The sequence below is a fragment of the Colletotrichum navitas genome (genome assembly GCF_030913465.1).
Source record: "Colletotrichum navitas strain CBS 125086 chromosome Unknown LY79scaffold_102, whole genome shotgun sequence".
NCBI classification, from domain to species: Eukaryota; Fungi; Ascomycota; class Sordariomycetes; order Glomerellales; family Glomerellaceae; genus Colletotrichum; species Colletotrichum navitas.
The window spans coordinates 56,387-70,905 of NW_026850648.1; the positions used below are offsets into that span (position 1 = coordinate 56,387).

Here is a 14,519-nt window from a genome sequence, read left to right on the forward strand (position 1 = left end):
AGCAATCACAGGACACTGTACACAGTTCAACTCTAAACTAAACATAACCTGCTTGCCCTAATCCCCTAAACAAACAAAGCATAAACCACTGGATAATGGCTTCACTCGATGTCACCCAGTTATTCGGCGTCAAGGGGTACGTCGCTGTTGTGACGGGCGGAAGCAGTGGCCTCGGATACATGATCTGCAAGGTAAAAACCCCCACGGACACACTCTCTTGCCCCGTCACATTGCTGACCATCATAGGGACTCGTGGTCAACGGCGCCAAGGTGTACCTCGTAGCACTTCCCTCTGAGCCCATTGACGATAAGGTCGCAGAGCTCAATAATCTTGGCAAAGCCTCTGGAGGCAGCGCAGTCGGGTAATCAACCAGTCACGTCCCTCTCCCTCTCACAATAGTCACTGAATGTCATATCTAGGTACGCCTGCGACGTCTCATCCAAAGAGGCCATCGCCGGTCTCGCGGCATTAGTCTCTCAGCGAGAATCTCATCTTGACATCCTTGTGTCCAACGCCGGTATCCGCCGTGACCCCGCCATTCCCTGCGATGTCACGTCTGCCTCCCTCGCGGAGCTGCAAGCCTCAATGTGGTCGCACCAGCAATCCGACTGGGCCGACACCTTCAGCATCAACACCGCGGCGCACTACTTCCTCTCCGTGGCCTTCATGCCCCTCCTGGCAGCAGCGTCGCAGCGCGACGTGAGGGCCGGGGTCAAGGGCAGCAGTGAGGGCAGAGGCGTTGTGGTTGTGACGAGCTCGTGCGCGAGTATGCACAATGCGACCAATGTCGACATGTCAAGCTATGCGACGAGCAAGGCAGCGACTGACCACCTGGTCAGGCTGTTGGCAGCCAAGTTTGGTCGGTGGTACATCCGTGTTAATGGCATCAACCCAGGCTGTAAATCCGTCCCCTTCCTTTCCTTTGCCCCCAAAGTGCCCGGCGACTGACGGCTTTTAGTTGTGCCGAGCAAGATGAACCCCGTGGGAGAAGAGGGCAATATGTTTGCCAATCTCTTTGATCAAGTCCCTGCCAAAAGGGCGGGCAGCGAGGAAGACATTGCGGGCGCGGTGCTATACTTAGCGAGTCGGGCTGGGGTAAGTCTTGAGAAATCCAACGATGACCTGGAGAAAAACAAAGTGGCTTACAAGAAGACGTGCAGGCATACATCGATGGGGTTAATCTGTGTGTGGATGGAGGACGTATCTTGGTGGCGAACGGACAGACATAGTAGTAGCGTGCCTAGCATTCAAATTGTGTGAGACTTGTTGAAACACATCACTCGCTCGTGCGAACACCAGCCAATCTTCGCCTTCTTTCCGTGCATGTCTTCTACATTTCCCTAACGACATATACGCAGCGAGAGCTGTTCCTGGAGATGAAGCCATCCATGCTCAAGAGTCGGGAACATTTTGGTAGACGTCGGCATTTCCGCCAGCGAAAGTGACTAGCTGGGGACCTTGCGGCGGCGGTGCCGATAACGTCCGAGTTGAGCACATTATTAGATAGACACGCATGAGCCTTGAACGAACATGAAGCCTTCGAGCCAAAGACTCCCGTCAGTGCTTCACATCAGCCTGGGCCAATTGACACAATGTCCATCGTCTCATTAGCAAGCGATGACTCACTGTACGTATATCACGAACCTGAACTAGAGCTCTCTCTGACAACTTCCAGGTCTGTTCTCAACGAAGAAGAACTACACCGTCTCGCCGCCGAGCTCGGCTTCGCCATATCTGACCCTCACGATGCGCAGTCTTATCTTCTCTTACTCAAGTCTTTCGAGGCCGTCATGCTTCAAGTAGACACCGGGGATGACTATGTCCATCCTGCTCTGTCCCCCGTGCCTACCACGAAACCTAGATCATTCTGGAAGCCGGATGCCAAAAACAATCCCTTGAACGCCTGGAGCCACCGTTGCGATATCGCAGCCGCCCAGCCGACCAGTAATCTTCTCGGGGCCGGAACGTCGCCGTCAAAGACAATGTGTGCGTCGGCGGCCTGCCCACCACGCTGGGCACGCATCCCGAAATCCTGTCCAGGGACGGTCCTCTTCCTCTCTCGCCTATTGACGCAACCGTCGTGTCGCGCTTGCTTCACGCGGGTGCCCTGATCAAGGGCTCCTCAACATGCGAAAACTTCTGCGCTTCCCCCTTGGCGTGTACATCGGTCACCGGACCGGTGCATCACCCGCTGCTGCACGGGTACACAACCGGCGGCAGCAGCAGCGGCTCATGCGCCCTCGTCTCCTCAGACGCTCTGCACCGGTCAGGAAAGGGCGCCTTCGGGGAGACGGCAGAGCTGGCGATTGGTGGCGACCAGGCGGGCTCTATCCGCATCCCGGCATGCTACACGGGCATCTACGGGCTGAAGCCAACGTTTGGGTTGGTTCCGTACACAGGTGCTGCTTCCATGACGCCAATGATTGATCATTTAGGGCCAATTGCGTCAAGTATAGAAGATATCGCTATGCTACTAAAAGTCATGGCTGGATGGGATGGCATCGATCCCCGGATGACACCCGAGACGCCTCTCGTGGCCAATGTCAAGGACTATCCCGCCCTGGTCGACGAGTACCGCCAGACAACTTCCGAACCTGGACAACCTGTCTTGAGGATAGGATTACTGAACGAGTCTTTCGGCGTGACGGGTCTGTCGCAGCAAGTGTGCGAGCTAGTGCGCAAGGTAGCGAAAGAAGGCTTTGAAGCCGCCGGAGCTACGGTCGTCGACATTTCGGTCCCCATGCATTCCGAGGGCCCCATCATCTGGACGGCTGCCACCCGTCCATCCATGGCTTTGGGTCTCCTACATGGGAAACCATCAGGCCACCTATCATACCTATCACCTCACACCAAGACACAATGGCGTTCGAGCCAGGACGCTTACCAGCTTCTAACCCAGTCCAATCCCGCCGTTGTCAACATTCTCCTCAGCCAGGTCTTCGACAAATCCCACTTGGACGCCTCCATCGAAGCCAAAGCCCACCGGAAAGTCTTCGAGTTGCGCGCCGCCTACGACGTGGCCCTCGCGCAGGTCGACGTGTTGGTCACGCCATGCGCGCCGACCGTCTCCATGCCTCATCCCGACCCAGGTGCGTCGATAATGGAGAGGCTAAAACCTGCCATCGGATTAACAAGCAACACATGCCCTTTTAATATTACGGGACATCCGGCGATGAGCGTACCGTGTGGAGAGTTGCCGCTGACGGAGAGGCCTCATGTGAAGATGCCCGTGGGAATGCAGGTCATTGGTAGGAGGTGGGAGGATGAGACAGTAATGAGAGCGGCGATAGTATTTGAAGAGGGACAGAAGAGGCTTGCGCGTGCTCAAGGCTGAGCTTCTGTAGGACATAAACGAAAACTTTGTACCGGACTATGCTCTCGCCTCTGTCTCTGCATGTGCATCTTCTATCAAAAAGGCAGCGATCTTCTCATCCATCCACTCTACATCCGCTGGGTTTGACCCTGCACCTGCCAAGTGTCCCCAAACCGATGGAATCACCTTCAAACTCCCTCTCTTCAGCATCGCGACCTCGCGCTCGCTGGCGTCGGGGCGAAAGTATTGGTCAGTCCGACACGGCATCAGCAGAACCCGCGCTTCAATCCTCCCCAAGGCCTCTTCCAATCCGCCACCGTGCGCCAGAATACTGATATCGCCGTTTTGCCACATGCGCAGCTTCACGAGCAGGTCATTCGGGTACCACCCATCGTACCGCGGCCCAGTGGTCTCGCTATCCCACGCGTGCAAGCTGTCGTACCCCAGTTCCTTGTAGAGGTGCTGGTCGAACCACTCAGCACTAGTGAGCCACGCTGAGTACGCCTTGCCGAACGCGCGGACACCACGCGGCGCATAATCTTGGGGCTTTCCTGTGAAATCGACAGCGTTTTCTAGGGCGGCGGACGGGCCTTCGAGGAATTGTCTGTTATGACCGCTCGTGCGAGCCGAGGAGCAAATGATGACGGCATTGCGTACCATGGTCGGATACATGACAGCCCAGTGGTAGGTAGTCTGCCCACCCATGGAGAACCCCAAGACGATGTCTAGAACATCGACACCCAGATAAGCAAGCAGCGCATGCTGGGCGCGCACGCAGTCGCGGTAGTCCAGAGAGGCGGGGAATGAGGGCGTGTTGGAAGGGCTGGAAGACTCGCCGTTGCCAAACAGGGCGACAACAAGAATCCTGTGGTTTTTCAAAGTGCCCGAAGAGAAGTTGAGAGTTGATTGAAGAGAGCCTTTGAAGCAAGTTGGGATGAGGGCCACTTTGCTGGCAGTGCTGTTTATGTCGAGGTAAGCCAGGCGGGCGAGGGGCACGGTGGTCCCATTGGTGAAGGTGAAATGGGGGAGGTCAAAGTAATGGACTGGAGATTGATGTTGGGCCATCTTGGCCATGTCACTATCGAGGTTTGAGGGCGAAGGGTGAAGCTTGTTGCGGTCCCTGTTTGAGGACGACTGGCCGTGCTGATACCTAGGGCGGGGGCGATGTATACATGTACATAATATCCGTATTGGTTGTCTATATCGGAGGGGCCGACCTGCAAAACCATAAAACAAGAACTTGAGAAGAACCCTCAATTACTTGTGTTAAATGAGGCAGGCTACAGTTTATAAACCCGTTCACGTATTCCGCACTGGTTCCTTATAGCTTTTGCTTTTGTTCCAAAAAGCCGAGGCGTCTTGGAGCCAGGGACACTATACGTGTCAGCATACCCAGAAGCTTAGAATACAACCCAAAGCCCACGCCTCCCACAGCACAATAGCTTTGCAATAACAAGAAACATGAACTCAACGTGTAGCTGACAATGAAGACGATGGTCAATCTGCGGAACCTGCTCTACGATCGGTCAAATGTTTCTCCCTCAATCGGAACACCCAGTCAACAGGACTTCATCCTAAGCCTGAACACGCGAAGCCTTCATGGCTGTTCAGCACAGCGCCCGCATTATAAACGGCGGTTTCGACGGGAATTAAATGCTTGCGGATGAGGCGCATACGTAGATCAGTGCAACAAATCCTTGTCGCTTAAAGGAAACCAATGAGCGGAAACAGCTTCTCAAGCACCAGTGAGACTATTACGCCCCAGTCGACGCGCCTGACGACACGATATCCGTTGCGAACCCCCTTTTGTGGGAGAAGTATTATTGCGCAACGACCCCCACGGCCCGGCCCGAACACAAGCGACAAGCTCACTCCGCCCAGTACGCCGGGGTAAAATTATGAGATATAACTCCTTGTCAACATGAAATACGAAGATTTGGTTCAAAAATTGGCTTGGAAGAGAGATCAATCATGGTGTGTTGATCCTGACCATTCCCAAGCCAGACCTTAGGACGGAGGTCAGTCACAGTTTGAGACCAGCATGAACGAGGTGTCGGGCCGACTTCCCGCGGACTACACTCATCAGCATGTCTTCTTCAGGACTTTTCCGTCGGGACTTTGAATCGCAGCGGCCGACCATTGCCGGGGCGGCGACTCCGAAGGCCTATCCACCCCCGTCCGGTCGGGTTGCCCGCCATCACGTCGGCTGCATCCTCTCTGGACCCTGCCGCACGACGCCGGTCTTCCCTTAAAGTAGTAAAATGCACCCAGAAGCAGACCATTGGCTACCAAGCAAACATCAAGCAAGAATCTCACGACTTCCCCTACATCCTCTACTCATCATACGACCACAGCTCACCATATTCACTGCAACGAAGACATAACCGCACCAAGAAAGCATCATGGCTCTCAACGGCGACGCCTTTGTCATGAACCCCTCTGCCCCGGAGCCACCCACGCGTTACGCCCATGCTCGCCTCGCCCCTGCCGCTCCCCACCGCACCATCTACATATCGGGCATCGCCTGCGTGCACCCTGCCACGGGTGAGTGGCCGGGCGTGAAAGACAACGGTGACGGCACGTACGCCCTTGATGTGCGCGCACAGACGGCAGCGGTGCTGTCCAACATCGACCTTATCATCCGCGAGGCGACGGGCGGCAAGGGCAGCGTCAAGAACTTGATTGATAGTGTTGTCTACGTGGTCGACATGAAGCGAGACTACCAAGGCATGAATGAGGAGTGGAACAAGGTATTCGCGACGAGGGCCGAGGCACCCGCCAGGGCGACAATTGGAATCAAGGAGCTGCCGGATCCGAGGATGTTGGTCGAGATTAAAGGTGTCGCTGTTGTTGAGATGTGACCAACATGGCCATCAAACGATAATGAGAGTCACGCATAGCCATTCGATGATTTCTGAACACTTTTTTTTCTTTCTGCTGTGATCATTCTTGCAAGTCAATCTCCCTGTAACGAGCCACAATTTCCTCGACCATCCTCTTGATATTCTTAGCGGCGGGGAATTTCACACTCAACGTATCAAACAGCTCGATCGCCAGCTGCAGCGTCTCGATCGCTTTGCTCTCCCTCAGCACCACCGCCAGATTCTCCGGCCTTGCCGTCGTCGCATATGTCAGCGACAGTGTCGATGTGAAGAGCGCAAGCAGGTTAAGCCAGTTGTACGCAAGCCGCTGCTGTCGGTGCATCGTGGTGGCTTCCCGAATCGCTTTGCCCGCGGCATCGCCCAGCGTCTCAACGCGGGCCTGGTCGAGTGTTGGGAGAAGCGGGGACGGGCGGTACAGCAAGGCGACCTGCATGTAGTAGTTGAAGTCGTACCAGTGACTGCTAAGATGGGGCACATGCGGATGCGTGTCGGGTAAGGGGAAGGGCATGCTACGGCGCCAGTCGATAAGTTCGCGATGGAGGGAGTGAATGATGGCCTCGCGCTCAGAGATGGACATTTGCGCGTTTCGTTTGTTGGAGTAGACAGATTTCACAATCTTGCTAGACAGTTGGCGCAAGCGGAGGAGGTGTAGGGGGACTGCCATGGTGGAGGGTTGAAGGGTGTTACGCTGGCGAATGCCCGTGGCAGTGATGTCTTCGTCGTCAGCGTCGGCAAACGGCTGTCTATGTTAGTTATGCTGTCTTTGATTTCCTCTAGGTACAACTCACTTCGACGTCTATGTCATCGTCGTGCAAGGCAAAAGGTCGCCCGAGTGCTGTTGATACAACCCTTGAGAGTCTTTAGCCCGAGAGAACGCACGCCGACAGTATTTCTTGATATTATCTTACCGATCCATCATATACACTGAATAAAAGACACGCTTTCGATGCTCGGCAACATCAACGGGAAGCGCGTCGTATGAGGACGATGTGTGCAAGCCCATGCCGACCGATAACCTCGCTGCGAGACCTACGAGAAACCAAGTATCTGGTGCCACGGGTTAATATCGTGAACCGAACTTCAGAATGGGGGGCGTACTTGGCCCGAGCTGGTTGAAGAAAGAGTATGATACCTGGAGCATGATGACCTCTAGCGCGACCTATCACCAGTCAAGCTCTGCATCATACCCTCAATCACGTAGCGCAACGTACCATGTCGCCGTATCCAAGAGCATCCTCCATATAGCCAAGGGCCTTGTTGTAGTACAACATCGATTCTGACTCCTCACACAGGGCAACCGAGCAGTATGTGGTTGATCCTATCGCTAGTATCATCCACAGCCTGAACATCCACAGCGGCGATTGCGCCGCCGGGTCCTGAGGGTTTCTCAGGACCGTGACCAGCGTTTCTTCAAACTCATTCCGCCGCACAATGGGATACAACGTGTGGGAGTGCGCAAAATAAAAGTCCACAAGGTGCTGTAGGTGACTCTGCGGCGGTATCTCAACGTCCACCAAGGACGGTTGTGGATCTGTGATATCGGATAACGTGATACCGGAAAAGAAGGGGTGATGAAAGGCAGTCGAGCTGTCAAAGCCGTGGTACAAAGTCGACCCGAGCAGGTCGGCCGGAGATCCGCCCAGGATTTGATTCGTGGACTCGACCTCGAGCTCCCTGTGGAAGACGAAATCAGCGCGGTCCGGCGTGAGCCTCCTAAGCACCGCCTGCGTCAACCTGGCAAACGACAATCCCGAAGCAGACCCCAGGTGTCGTTCTGCCGCAGCCTCGAGCGTGAGCAATCGCAGCTCATCACCGAGCGTCGTCGTGGCCGTCATTGGCCGGGCTTGGGAAGGTGATTGATCTGCGGCGGCCTGCAGTATCGGAAACACCGACCCCGACGGCTCCATCATCTGGTCCTCGAGCATCGTGTCACGACGAGCCGCGGCCTGCGCGTCTTTCAACGCAGCCGCCAGCTCGTCCTCCAACTTTCGAATCTTGTCCTCCAACGATCGCACAAACCTAGTAATAACTCCCCGTCAACACCAGCACGATTGCAAAACGTTTTGGTTGGGGCCGGGAAGGGGAAAGAAACCCACGCAATCGGGTACGCCGCCGCCTGCTGATCGTCGTTGAGGAAACTACACGGAAACCGTGCAATGCGACAATTACCGCACTGGGGCAGGACCCGGTCACATTTCTTCTTGCGCCGGTGGCAGCGCTGGCACGACGTCCGGGCCTGTGCCTCGCAGGGCCTTGTTGCTGCGGCGGCAGCGGCGTCGACTGCTGTTGGTGTCTGAGGGAGCGGCATGGCCGTAGGAGCACTTGTGCTTGCGTCAAATGGTTACGGCTTCTCCGACGGGTGTGCTATAGTGCTGATCTGTAATCGAGGGGAACTGACGACCCTAGCATTGTCGAGGCGAGTGGATGCCCAAGAACGGGAGAGAGATAAGACAGATAGGGCGGCAAAGGCGGATTAGATTGTGGGGAATGCCTGTCTCTCGAATACCAGCCGTATCCCAGGACGGGGATTACGAAACGTGCCCTAAGATAAAGCCGCGGTACAATTCGAGTCTTCTTGAACGTCCCAAAAACACGAATGACACTATCTTCCATGGTTGTCTTGGTGGAGGGAACCTTGTTACAAATCGATAGCTAAACATCTTCCAGAGCCTATCTTTCTCCCTCCCGTGCAATCATTCATCCCAAGTTCACAACTACAAGGAATAGCCCCCATCAACTACAACATTGACGCCCGTTATGCTTCTGCTCTTCGCAAGCGTATATACTTGCTCAGCCACGTCCTGGATTTCGTGCTTGTTAGTCTTGTCTTTTGCTCTTTCAGATTGGGTCATCATTCACGTACCTCAACCGTGACGGCTCTCTTGATTTTGGTCTGTTGAATATGCGCGTCTTTGATATCATCTGAGAACTTTGAAGCCCAATCCTATCGCCCATCTCAGTCATCAGTGAATTCGGTGCACTTTCATCCATACTTACTGTGAGGAGTAGACCTGGTGATACGGTATTAACTCGAATCTTTGGGGCCGCGATGACCGCAAGCACCTTGGCTAGGTGGATCTGAGCGGCTTTGGTCACAGCGTATGCCTAGATTCCGTAAGCCGCGGGAAGTTAAGAAAATGACAAATGAGTAGTTAAACAGTACCAGGGAGCTTCCACTAGCACCAATACCAGCTATGGATGCCGTAGTGATGAACGCACCCTCCGTCTCGTCCAAATGCTTTTTGGCGGCATGCATGAGCCAAAGGTGTGACTTGACATTCATGTTGAAGCACCTGTCCCAGTCATCCTCTACAACGTTATCTAAACTAATGCATTAATTTTACTCAGGTCATATCTGGGGGCAGGCTGTACACACCATCCAAGTTCGAGATGCCTCGGAAGCATGTCCATCCGCCATTCGAAAATACAACGTCCAATCGACCCATTGCCTGGATAGTTTCATCAACGAGTTTCAAGATCGCGTCGCGGTCCCCCAAATCCGCCTGAATGGCAACCACATTGGAGCCTGTCAACATCTTGATTTCTTCGACCAGCTTTTCTGCTCTTTCCAAGTTGCTGCTGTAGTTGATAACCACTCTGAATCCGTTCCTAACGAACACACGGGCAGCTGCGGCGCCTAGGCCAGCACTCCCAGCTGTGATGAGAGCAACAGGTGTTGAGTCCATGGTGATTGTTCTTGGCTGCTCTCTGAGACGTAATTCCTATTGCATAAGTAGAGTATGCAGCAACCTTTTTTGTTTAGAGTTAGTAAATACCGGCGCGTGATGGTCACGGCACAATGCCAGAGGCTTATATGACTCCGCCTTTGTTACATCGCGTCTTCCGATGTCGGCTCTCTCCGCCTACACTAAGTTGAATCGGATCTTCCGACGGCACTACACACCGACCCCGCACGGATAAGATTATGCCGGGTTGGTGATAGCAGGCTGAATAACTTGATACACCGTGAACCAAACTTATGTTGGGAAAGACCTCTTGATGCCGATGACGATCCGTAAGATAGCGCCTTCATGGCGGCCCGGGGACAATAAGTGGCTCGAAATGAAGCTTATTACTGTTTGGCTGTTCCTAGACCAGTACTCATGTCATCTGAACGACAATACTGACTTGAACATGCAGTTTAGTTGAAGGAAAAGTAATTGTTCTCTTTTAATGATTAGGAAAGAACTACAAATCGAGCTTGAAGTGATATAATACATAATTAAAAACCTCCGAAACATGTCTTCTGGCCAATGGTGAGCCAGTCAGCCGTGATCTTGAGAACGCTATCTACTTCATATACCTTAGATACAGCGGTTATCCATCCAACGGTCCGCGAACTCTGAGGCTTTCAGACTGGCAATTGTGACTGAGGATTGGGTTCAGTAATTATCAGCTTCAACATCTGTCCCACCATGGGCTAAAATTGCGTCTTGTTATCAAGGGGTAATTGCACCATCTAACTCCATGGCCTTGACAGAAGCGTTTTTGTATTATCAAGAGATGTGTGGAACATGAAAACACTAAAGTTTCTCTCCTGGATAAAAAGCCTACTGAACTAATGATTTGATCCTTTCACTCAAACACCTTATTAATCAGCCTCCCTACCTTTCCAGGCTCCCGAGGTATATACAGAGCTTCATATTGATCAATCTCCTCTTTCATCCCGCCTAGGCTAACGTCTGCAGTGCCAGGTCTAACATAGCGTGTTTTGAAGAAAAGCTTCCAGCCAATAAAGGCCAAGATGAAAAAGCCAATCATTCCGTAGTCCAAGAAGAACCACATCACATCCCACCCCCCAGTTAGAAACAAGTCATATCCTGCAGCCAGGAGCATGAACAAGGTGCCACCCATAGCGAAGTATGAAGTATACGGCTGGAATCTACCTTTGTAAGGTAGGGTCTCCCGTGATATCCCTTGTTTCTTCAGCGCCGCGTAAAAGTGACGATATGTCAGTGCCGTGAAGCCGTAATTAAGAAGTTGACAGCAGGTTATCAGGTCCACCAGATAGACCAGAACGTCTGCCGATTTGCTACCAAGCTGCAGGAAGGCCAGCAAGCAGAAGGATAGGGAGAGAAGTAGCGAGTATAATGGTACGCCGTTCTTGGTGCACCGAGAAAACAACTTTGGCGCATAACCCGTGAGAGACATGCCATGGAGAACGCGGGTGGCTGAAAACAGTAAGCCGTTCCCAGCACTGAAGATGGATGTCATGATGAGGGCGTTGACAATATGGGGGAGAACGTGTATCTGCAAGCGGCTCATAGCAATAATGTAAGGCCTGTACCAGAAAGTTTAGCGTCTCAAGTCAGATTCTTGCCGATAAGATGAATCTTTTCCACTTACGATGCCGCACCAGTGCCTTTTCCCCCGCTTTCACCTCCCAGGATGGCTGCCAAGGTCGGATCGTCGTACGGAATCACGATTCCCATGCATAGCGCGGAACCGACGAAAAAGAATAAGATCCTCCACACGAAAGACCTGTAAGCCGGTGGCAGAATCCGCCGAGGGTTCTCCGCCTCAGCAGCCACCATCGAAATGTACTCAGGCCCACAAACCCTGAATAGTATGTTAGTAACCCAGTTTGGCTGGGGAAACTCTTAGGAAATAAAATTGTTGCGAGGAACATACGAGAAGCTCGCCTGGTACATGCAAGACAAGATGCCAAGGAATCTACCTGTATTTCCGGAAGCGTTGTGCTCCACAAAGGCCCCAGGGCTTTGCCAAAATCTGAACCCATATGCATCATGGAGCGGATTGCCACCGACCATGGTGATAAAGGTAAAGAAGAATAAGCCAATCATTAGCAACACCTTGAATATGGAAAGGTAAAACTCGGAAATTCCGAAATATCGGACGGTAATGATGTTGAGAAGGGCATATAGAGCAATCATGGGCACGATAATCGCGACAATTGGGACAGCGTCGGTCCAAAAGGAGATCATGATGCCCATGGCTACAATCTCGAAAGGAACGAGAATCGCCATGTTGAGAAAGAAGTTCCATGCCATGGCGAATCCCAATGCCTCATCAACCCACTCGCCCGCAAAGCGGACGAAAGGCGACGGTACAGGCACATAGGTTACCATCTCAGCAAAACACTCATTCACCGCCCACATGACGCAGCCCCAAATAATGAAGGCAACGAAGAGGCCTGCAGGGCCGCCCTTGGGCAAAGCAGCACCCATTTGAACGTATAGAGCTGGAGGTGGTGGTCAGCATGAGGCCGTCCAAAACGACGAGACTTCGGGCTCTGGACTTCTGGGCGGGCTGAACGCACATGTACCGATTGCTCCACCAATAGCAAAGAGCTGAACTTCCTTTCCTCGAAGCTTGCGATGCAACGCCTGGGAACCGGCCTTTGTGTTCAAAATGCTGCCAACACCGATGTCCATATTGGAGCCGTGTCCCAACTCATTGTCCACAGAGCTGAAATGGGGGCCCTTCTCGGCGTGCTTAGAGGTAGCCATGAGGGCATGTGATGATAGCAGTGTGTTCCTTGCTTGGGCCAGAACTGCGTAGAATGTCGGGATTGAGATGCACTTCGGAGGGTGGACTCGACCTGCCATAAATGACAAATTCGCTTGCCTCGCCATCACCCTTGAATTGGCTCGATTGCCAAGTGTAGATATTACACGACTGGGCCGCCGAGCTTATCGCGATAGCACTGATTGCGGACGCTTGGGGATTGGACGTCAGAGCATGGATAACGGAACTGATATCGCCAGACATTATCCGTACTGTCGGACTAGCCCCCGAAGTGGAGAAATGTTTCATCGTGTTATCGGCTGGCCCGCAAAAGATCAAGATGGTGCGAGCTTAAATCGATATCAAGATTGCACTGACCAGAAGGACACTTAGTGTCAGCTTCGGAGCGCTTGATTGCCACTGAGGACCGTCCGGTTGTCTTGCTTAACATGCTCGAGCCGATAAAGACACACTAACTACAGATAGTTGCATATACGGCAAAATTGAAGCTGCAAAGCTCATGATAGATATCATATAAGAGTCAATAACAAGTTTTAATCGCAAGGGGCTTTCTAGGGCTTTATAGAGGAGTTTCAAAAGCTGATCACTGTTGTGATAATTGGGTATTTTATCCTGGGCTACCGGCAAAAGGTCAACAGTCCCAGTTGGGCTTTCTGAACTTAGGCCTTGTAGTCCCCTCGGCACTTGTATTCTTCGTACTTCAGATGTGGCTGGAATTCACAATACAGCGTCTCCTTTTGTTTGAAACACGCCCGTCAGTTTAAGAGACATATTACGTGTTCTATGTTATCAAGACTTACCGGAGTGCTTGCCATCCTAAAATTATACGCTGCTTCCTCGTCGGAAACGAAGTGCTTCTCGAGTCCGGCAGCCTCGACTGCGAGCTGTACTTTGCAACTCCTCTCCATCAAACAGAAAAGGTACGCTGCCTCATCCACCGTATGACCCACAGTCAAAAGCCCGTGGTTGAGCAATATCGCAGCTTTTCCTGTTCCCAGACTGGCGGCAATCCTCTCGCCCTCGGAGGCTTCGTTGGCAATACCACCATAATCGGCGTAGACCGAATGCGCATTGTAAAAGTAGCAAACGTCTTGGTTCAGCATCTCAAGGGGCTTTGAGAAGGCCGACCATGCCTTCCCACAAACAGAGTGCGTATGACAGATGGCATGAACGTCGGGCCGGGCACGATGCACCGCGCTGTGGATCTGGAATCCAGCAGCGTTGATCGAGCCAGCGGTGTTGCCGCCGACAACTTCGCCATTCAGGTCGACACATATCATGTCGCTCGCCTTGAGCATCCCAAAATGGACGCCCAATGGATTGATCCAAAATCGGTCTTCGTACTCGGGATCTCTCACACTGATGTGGCCTGAGATACCCTCTGCGTATCCCTCACTCGCGAAGACACGGAAGGCCCCTGCCATGTGTTCCAGCTGCCACTGGCGCGTCTCAGCATGAGAGGCAAATTTCGGGATCGACGGGAGGGCTTTGCCTCGGTGAGCCATCGCTGACATTGCGTCGACATCTTTGGTCTCGGTATGGATAGGCACCGGTGTTGATGAAGTAGGTAGTACATCTGCTACTGCCGAGGGAGCCATTGCGTTGCGTTTCTTTGGTCTGTATACTCCTTTAGATGCGTCTTGGAAAACCCGATTTTGGTTACTGAGTTGGTATGAGTACTCTAAACTGGTGGGAGATAATGTTGACCATTTGCCATCGGACAGGTCTCATGGCTGGCTAGATATCTTCTTCGCAATCATGATTCATGTCTATAACGCTTTCGGAGCTTCCGACATCGCTGCGATCCCGGCCGAGGTGAAAGCTAACTTAGTTC

The 14,519-nt window shown here is 52.9% G+C and overlaps 8 protein-coding genes across 8 annotated transcripts; 3 read left to right on the plus strand and 5 right to left on the minus strand.

Annotated features, from left to right (window-relative positions):
- Positions 1-30: 30 nt before the first annotated feature.
- On the plus strand, positions 31-1,264 carry LY79DRAFT_707349 (short chain dehydrogenase). The gene is made up of 5 exons (XM_060565044.1): positions 31-191; positions 247-362; positions 421-899; positions 960-1,096; positions 1,162-1,264. The coding sequence occupies exons 1-5, from the start codon at positions 96-98 to the stop codon at positions 1,228-1,230; spliced, it is 897 nt and encodes a 298-aa protein (XP_060408644.1). The 5' UTR covers positions 31-95; the 3' UTR covers positions 1,231-1,264.
- Positions 1,265-1,521: 257 nt separating this feature from the next.
- LY79DRAFT_569455 (amidase) lies at positions 1,522-3,377 on the plus strand. Its single transcript, XM_060559058.1, is given in 4 exon segments — positions 1,522-1,628; positions 1,677-1,945; positions 1,981-3,290; positions 3,303-3,377. 4 exon segments carry the CDS (start codon positions 1,594-1,596, stop codon positions 3,333-3,335), a joined length of 1,647 nt encoding a protein of 548 aa, XP_060408645.1. The 5' UTR covers positions 1,522-1,593; the 3' UTR covers positions 3,336-3,377.
- Positions 3,372-4,379, minus strand: LY79DRAFT_526625 (Alpha/Beta hydrolase protein; the record flags this gene model as incomplete). Its single annotated transcript, XM_060555856.1, has 1 exon — positions 3,372-4,379. The coding sequence occupies one exon, from the start codon at positions 4,377-4,379 to the stop codon at positions 3,372-3,374; it is 1,008 nt and encodes a 335-aa protein (XP_060408646.1).
- An 898-nt stretch (positions 4,380-5,277) lies between these two features.
- Positions 5,278-6,235, plus strand: LY79DRAFT_569457 (endoribonuclease L-PSP). Its single transcript, XM_060559059.1, has one exon. The coding sequence runs from the start codon at positions 5,717-5,719 to the stop codon at positions 6,173-6,175; it is 459 nt and encodes a 152-aa protein (XP_060408647.1). The 5' UTR covers positions 5,278-5,716; the 3' UTR covers positions 6,176-6,235.
- Positions 6,236-8,621, minus strand: LY79DRAFT_569459 (fungal-specific transcription factor domain-containing protein). Its single transcript, XM_060559060.1, has 6 exons — positions 8,293-8,621; positions 7,408-8,215; positions 7,295-7,355; positions 7,105-7,243; positions 6,985-7,045; positions 6,236-6,935 (listed from the first exon to the last, which is right to left on the minus strand). The coding sequence occupies exons 1-6, from the start codon at positions 8,502-8,504 to the stop codon at positions 6,258-6,260; spliced, it is 1,959 nt and encodes a 652-aa protein (XP_060408648.1). The 5' UTR covers positions 8,505-8,621; the 3' UTR covers positions 6,236-6,257.
- Positions 8,599-9,972, minus strand: LY79DRAFT_569462 (short chain dehydrogenase). The gene is made up of 5 exons (XM_060559061.1): positions 9,573-9,972; positions 9,360-9,517; positions 9,194-9,301; positions 9,060-9,140; positions 8,599-8,997 (listed from the first exon to the last, which is right to left on the minus strand). Exons 1-5 carry the CDS (start codon positions 9,880-9,882, stop codon positions 8,911-8,913), a joined length of 744 nt encoding a protein of 247 aa, XP_060408649.1. The 5' UTR covers positions 9,883-9,972; the 3' UTR covers positions 8,599-8,910.
- Positions 9,973-10,771: 799 nt separating this feature from the next.
- LY79DRAFT_526647 (amino acid permease) lies at positions 10,772-12,666 on the minus strand (the record flags this gene model as incomplete). Its single annotated transcript, XM_060555858.1, has 4 exons — positions 10,772-11,477; positions 11,543-11,755; positions 11,828-12,398; positions 12,477-12,666. 4 exons carry the CDS (start codon positions 12,664-12,666, stop codon positions 10,772-10,774), a joined length of 1,680 nt encoding a protein of 559 aa, XP_060408650.1.
- Positions 12,667-13,037: 371 nt separating this feature from the next.
- Positions 13,038-14,492, minus strand: LY79DRAFT_642132 (putative aldolase). Its single transcript, XM_060562374.1, has 2 exons — positions 13,486-14,492; positions 13,038-13,419 (listed from the first exon to the last, which is right to left on the minus strand). The coding sequence occupies exons 1-2, from the start codon at positions 14,281-14,283 to the stop codon at positions 13,345-13,347; spliced, it is 873 nt and encodes a 290-aa protein (XP_060408651.1). The 5' UTR covers positions 14,284-14,492; the 3' UTR covers positions 13,038-13,344.
- Positions 14,493-14,519: the final 27 nt, after the last annotated feature.

Coding starts and splice junctions, on each gene's coding strand:
- LY79DRAFT_569455 (XM_060559058.1), top strand. CDS start 1,594: ATGTCCATCGTCTCATTAGCAAGCGATGACTCACT. Junction 1,629..1,676: donor TTAGCAAGCGATGACTCACT/GTACGTATATCA, acceptor GACAACTTCCAG/GTCTGTTCTCAACGAAGAAG. Junction 1,946..1,980: donor CGCAGCCGCCCAGCCGACCA/GTAATCTTCTCG, acceptor TCGCCGTCAAAG/ACAATGTGTGCGTCGGCGGC.
- LY79DRAFT_642132 (XM_060562374.1), bottom strand. CDS start 14,283: ATGGCTCCCTCGGCAGTAGCAGATGTACTACCTACTTCATCAACACCG. Junction 13,420..13,485: donor TTAGGATGGCAAGCACTCCG/GTAAGTCTTGAT, acceptor TTCAAACAAAAG/GAGACGCTGTATTGTGAATT.
- LY79DRAFT_569457 (XM_060559059.1), top strand. CDS start 5,717: ATGGCTCTCAACGGCGACGCCTTTGTCATGAACCCCTCTGCCCCGGAG.
- LY79DRAFT_569462 (XM_060559061.1), bottom strand. CDS start 9,882: ATGGACTCAACACCTGTTGCTCTCATCACAGCTGGGAGTGCTGGCCTA. Junction 9,518..9,572: donor AGGCATCTCGAACTTGGATG/GTGTGTACAGCC, acceptor GCATTAGTTTAG/ATAACGTTGTAGAGGATGAC. Junction 8,998..9,059: donor AGAGAGCCGTCACGGTTGAG/GTACGTGAATGA, acceptor CACGAAATCCAG/GACGTGGCTGAGCAAGTATA.
- LY79DRAFT_707349 (XM_060565044.1), top strand. CDS start 96: ATGGCTTCACTCGATGTCACCCAGTTATTCGGCGTCAAGGGGTACGTC. Junction 192..246: donor TCGGATACATGATCTGCAAG/GTAAAAACCCCC, acceptor TGACCATCATAG/GGACTCGTGGTCAACGGCGC. Junction 900..959: donor TAATGGCATCAACCCAGGCT/GTAAATCCGTCC, acceptor GACGGCTTTTAG/TTGTGCCGAGCAAGATGAAC.
- LY79DRAFT_569459 (XM_060559060.1), bottom strand. CDS start 8,504: ATGCCGCTCCCTCAGACACCAACAGCAGTCGACGCCGCTGCCGCCGCA. Junction 8,216..8,292: donor GCGGCGGCGTACCCGATTGC/GTGGGTTTCTTT, acceptor AGTTATTACTAG/GTTTGTGCGATCGTTGGAGG. Junction 7,046..7,104: donor TCAGTGTATATGATGGATCG/GTAAGATAATAT, acceptor AAGACTCTCAAG/GGTTGTATCAACAGCACTCG.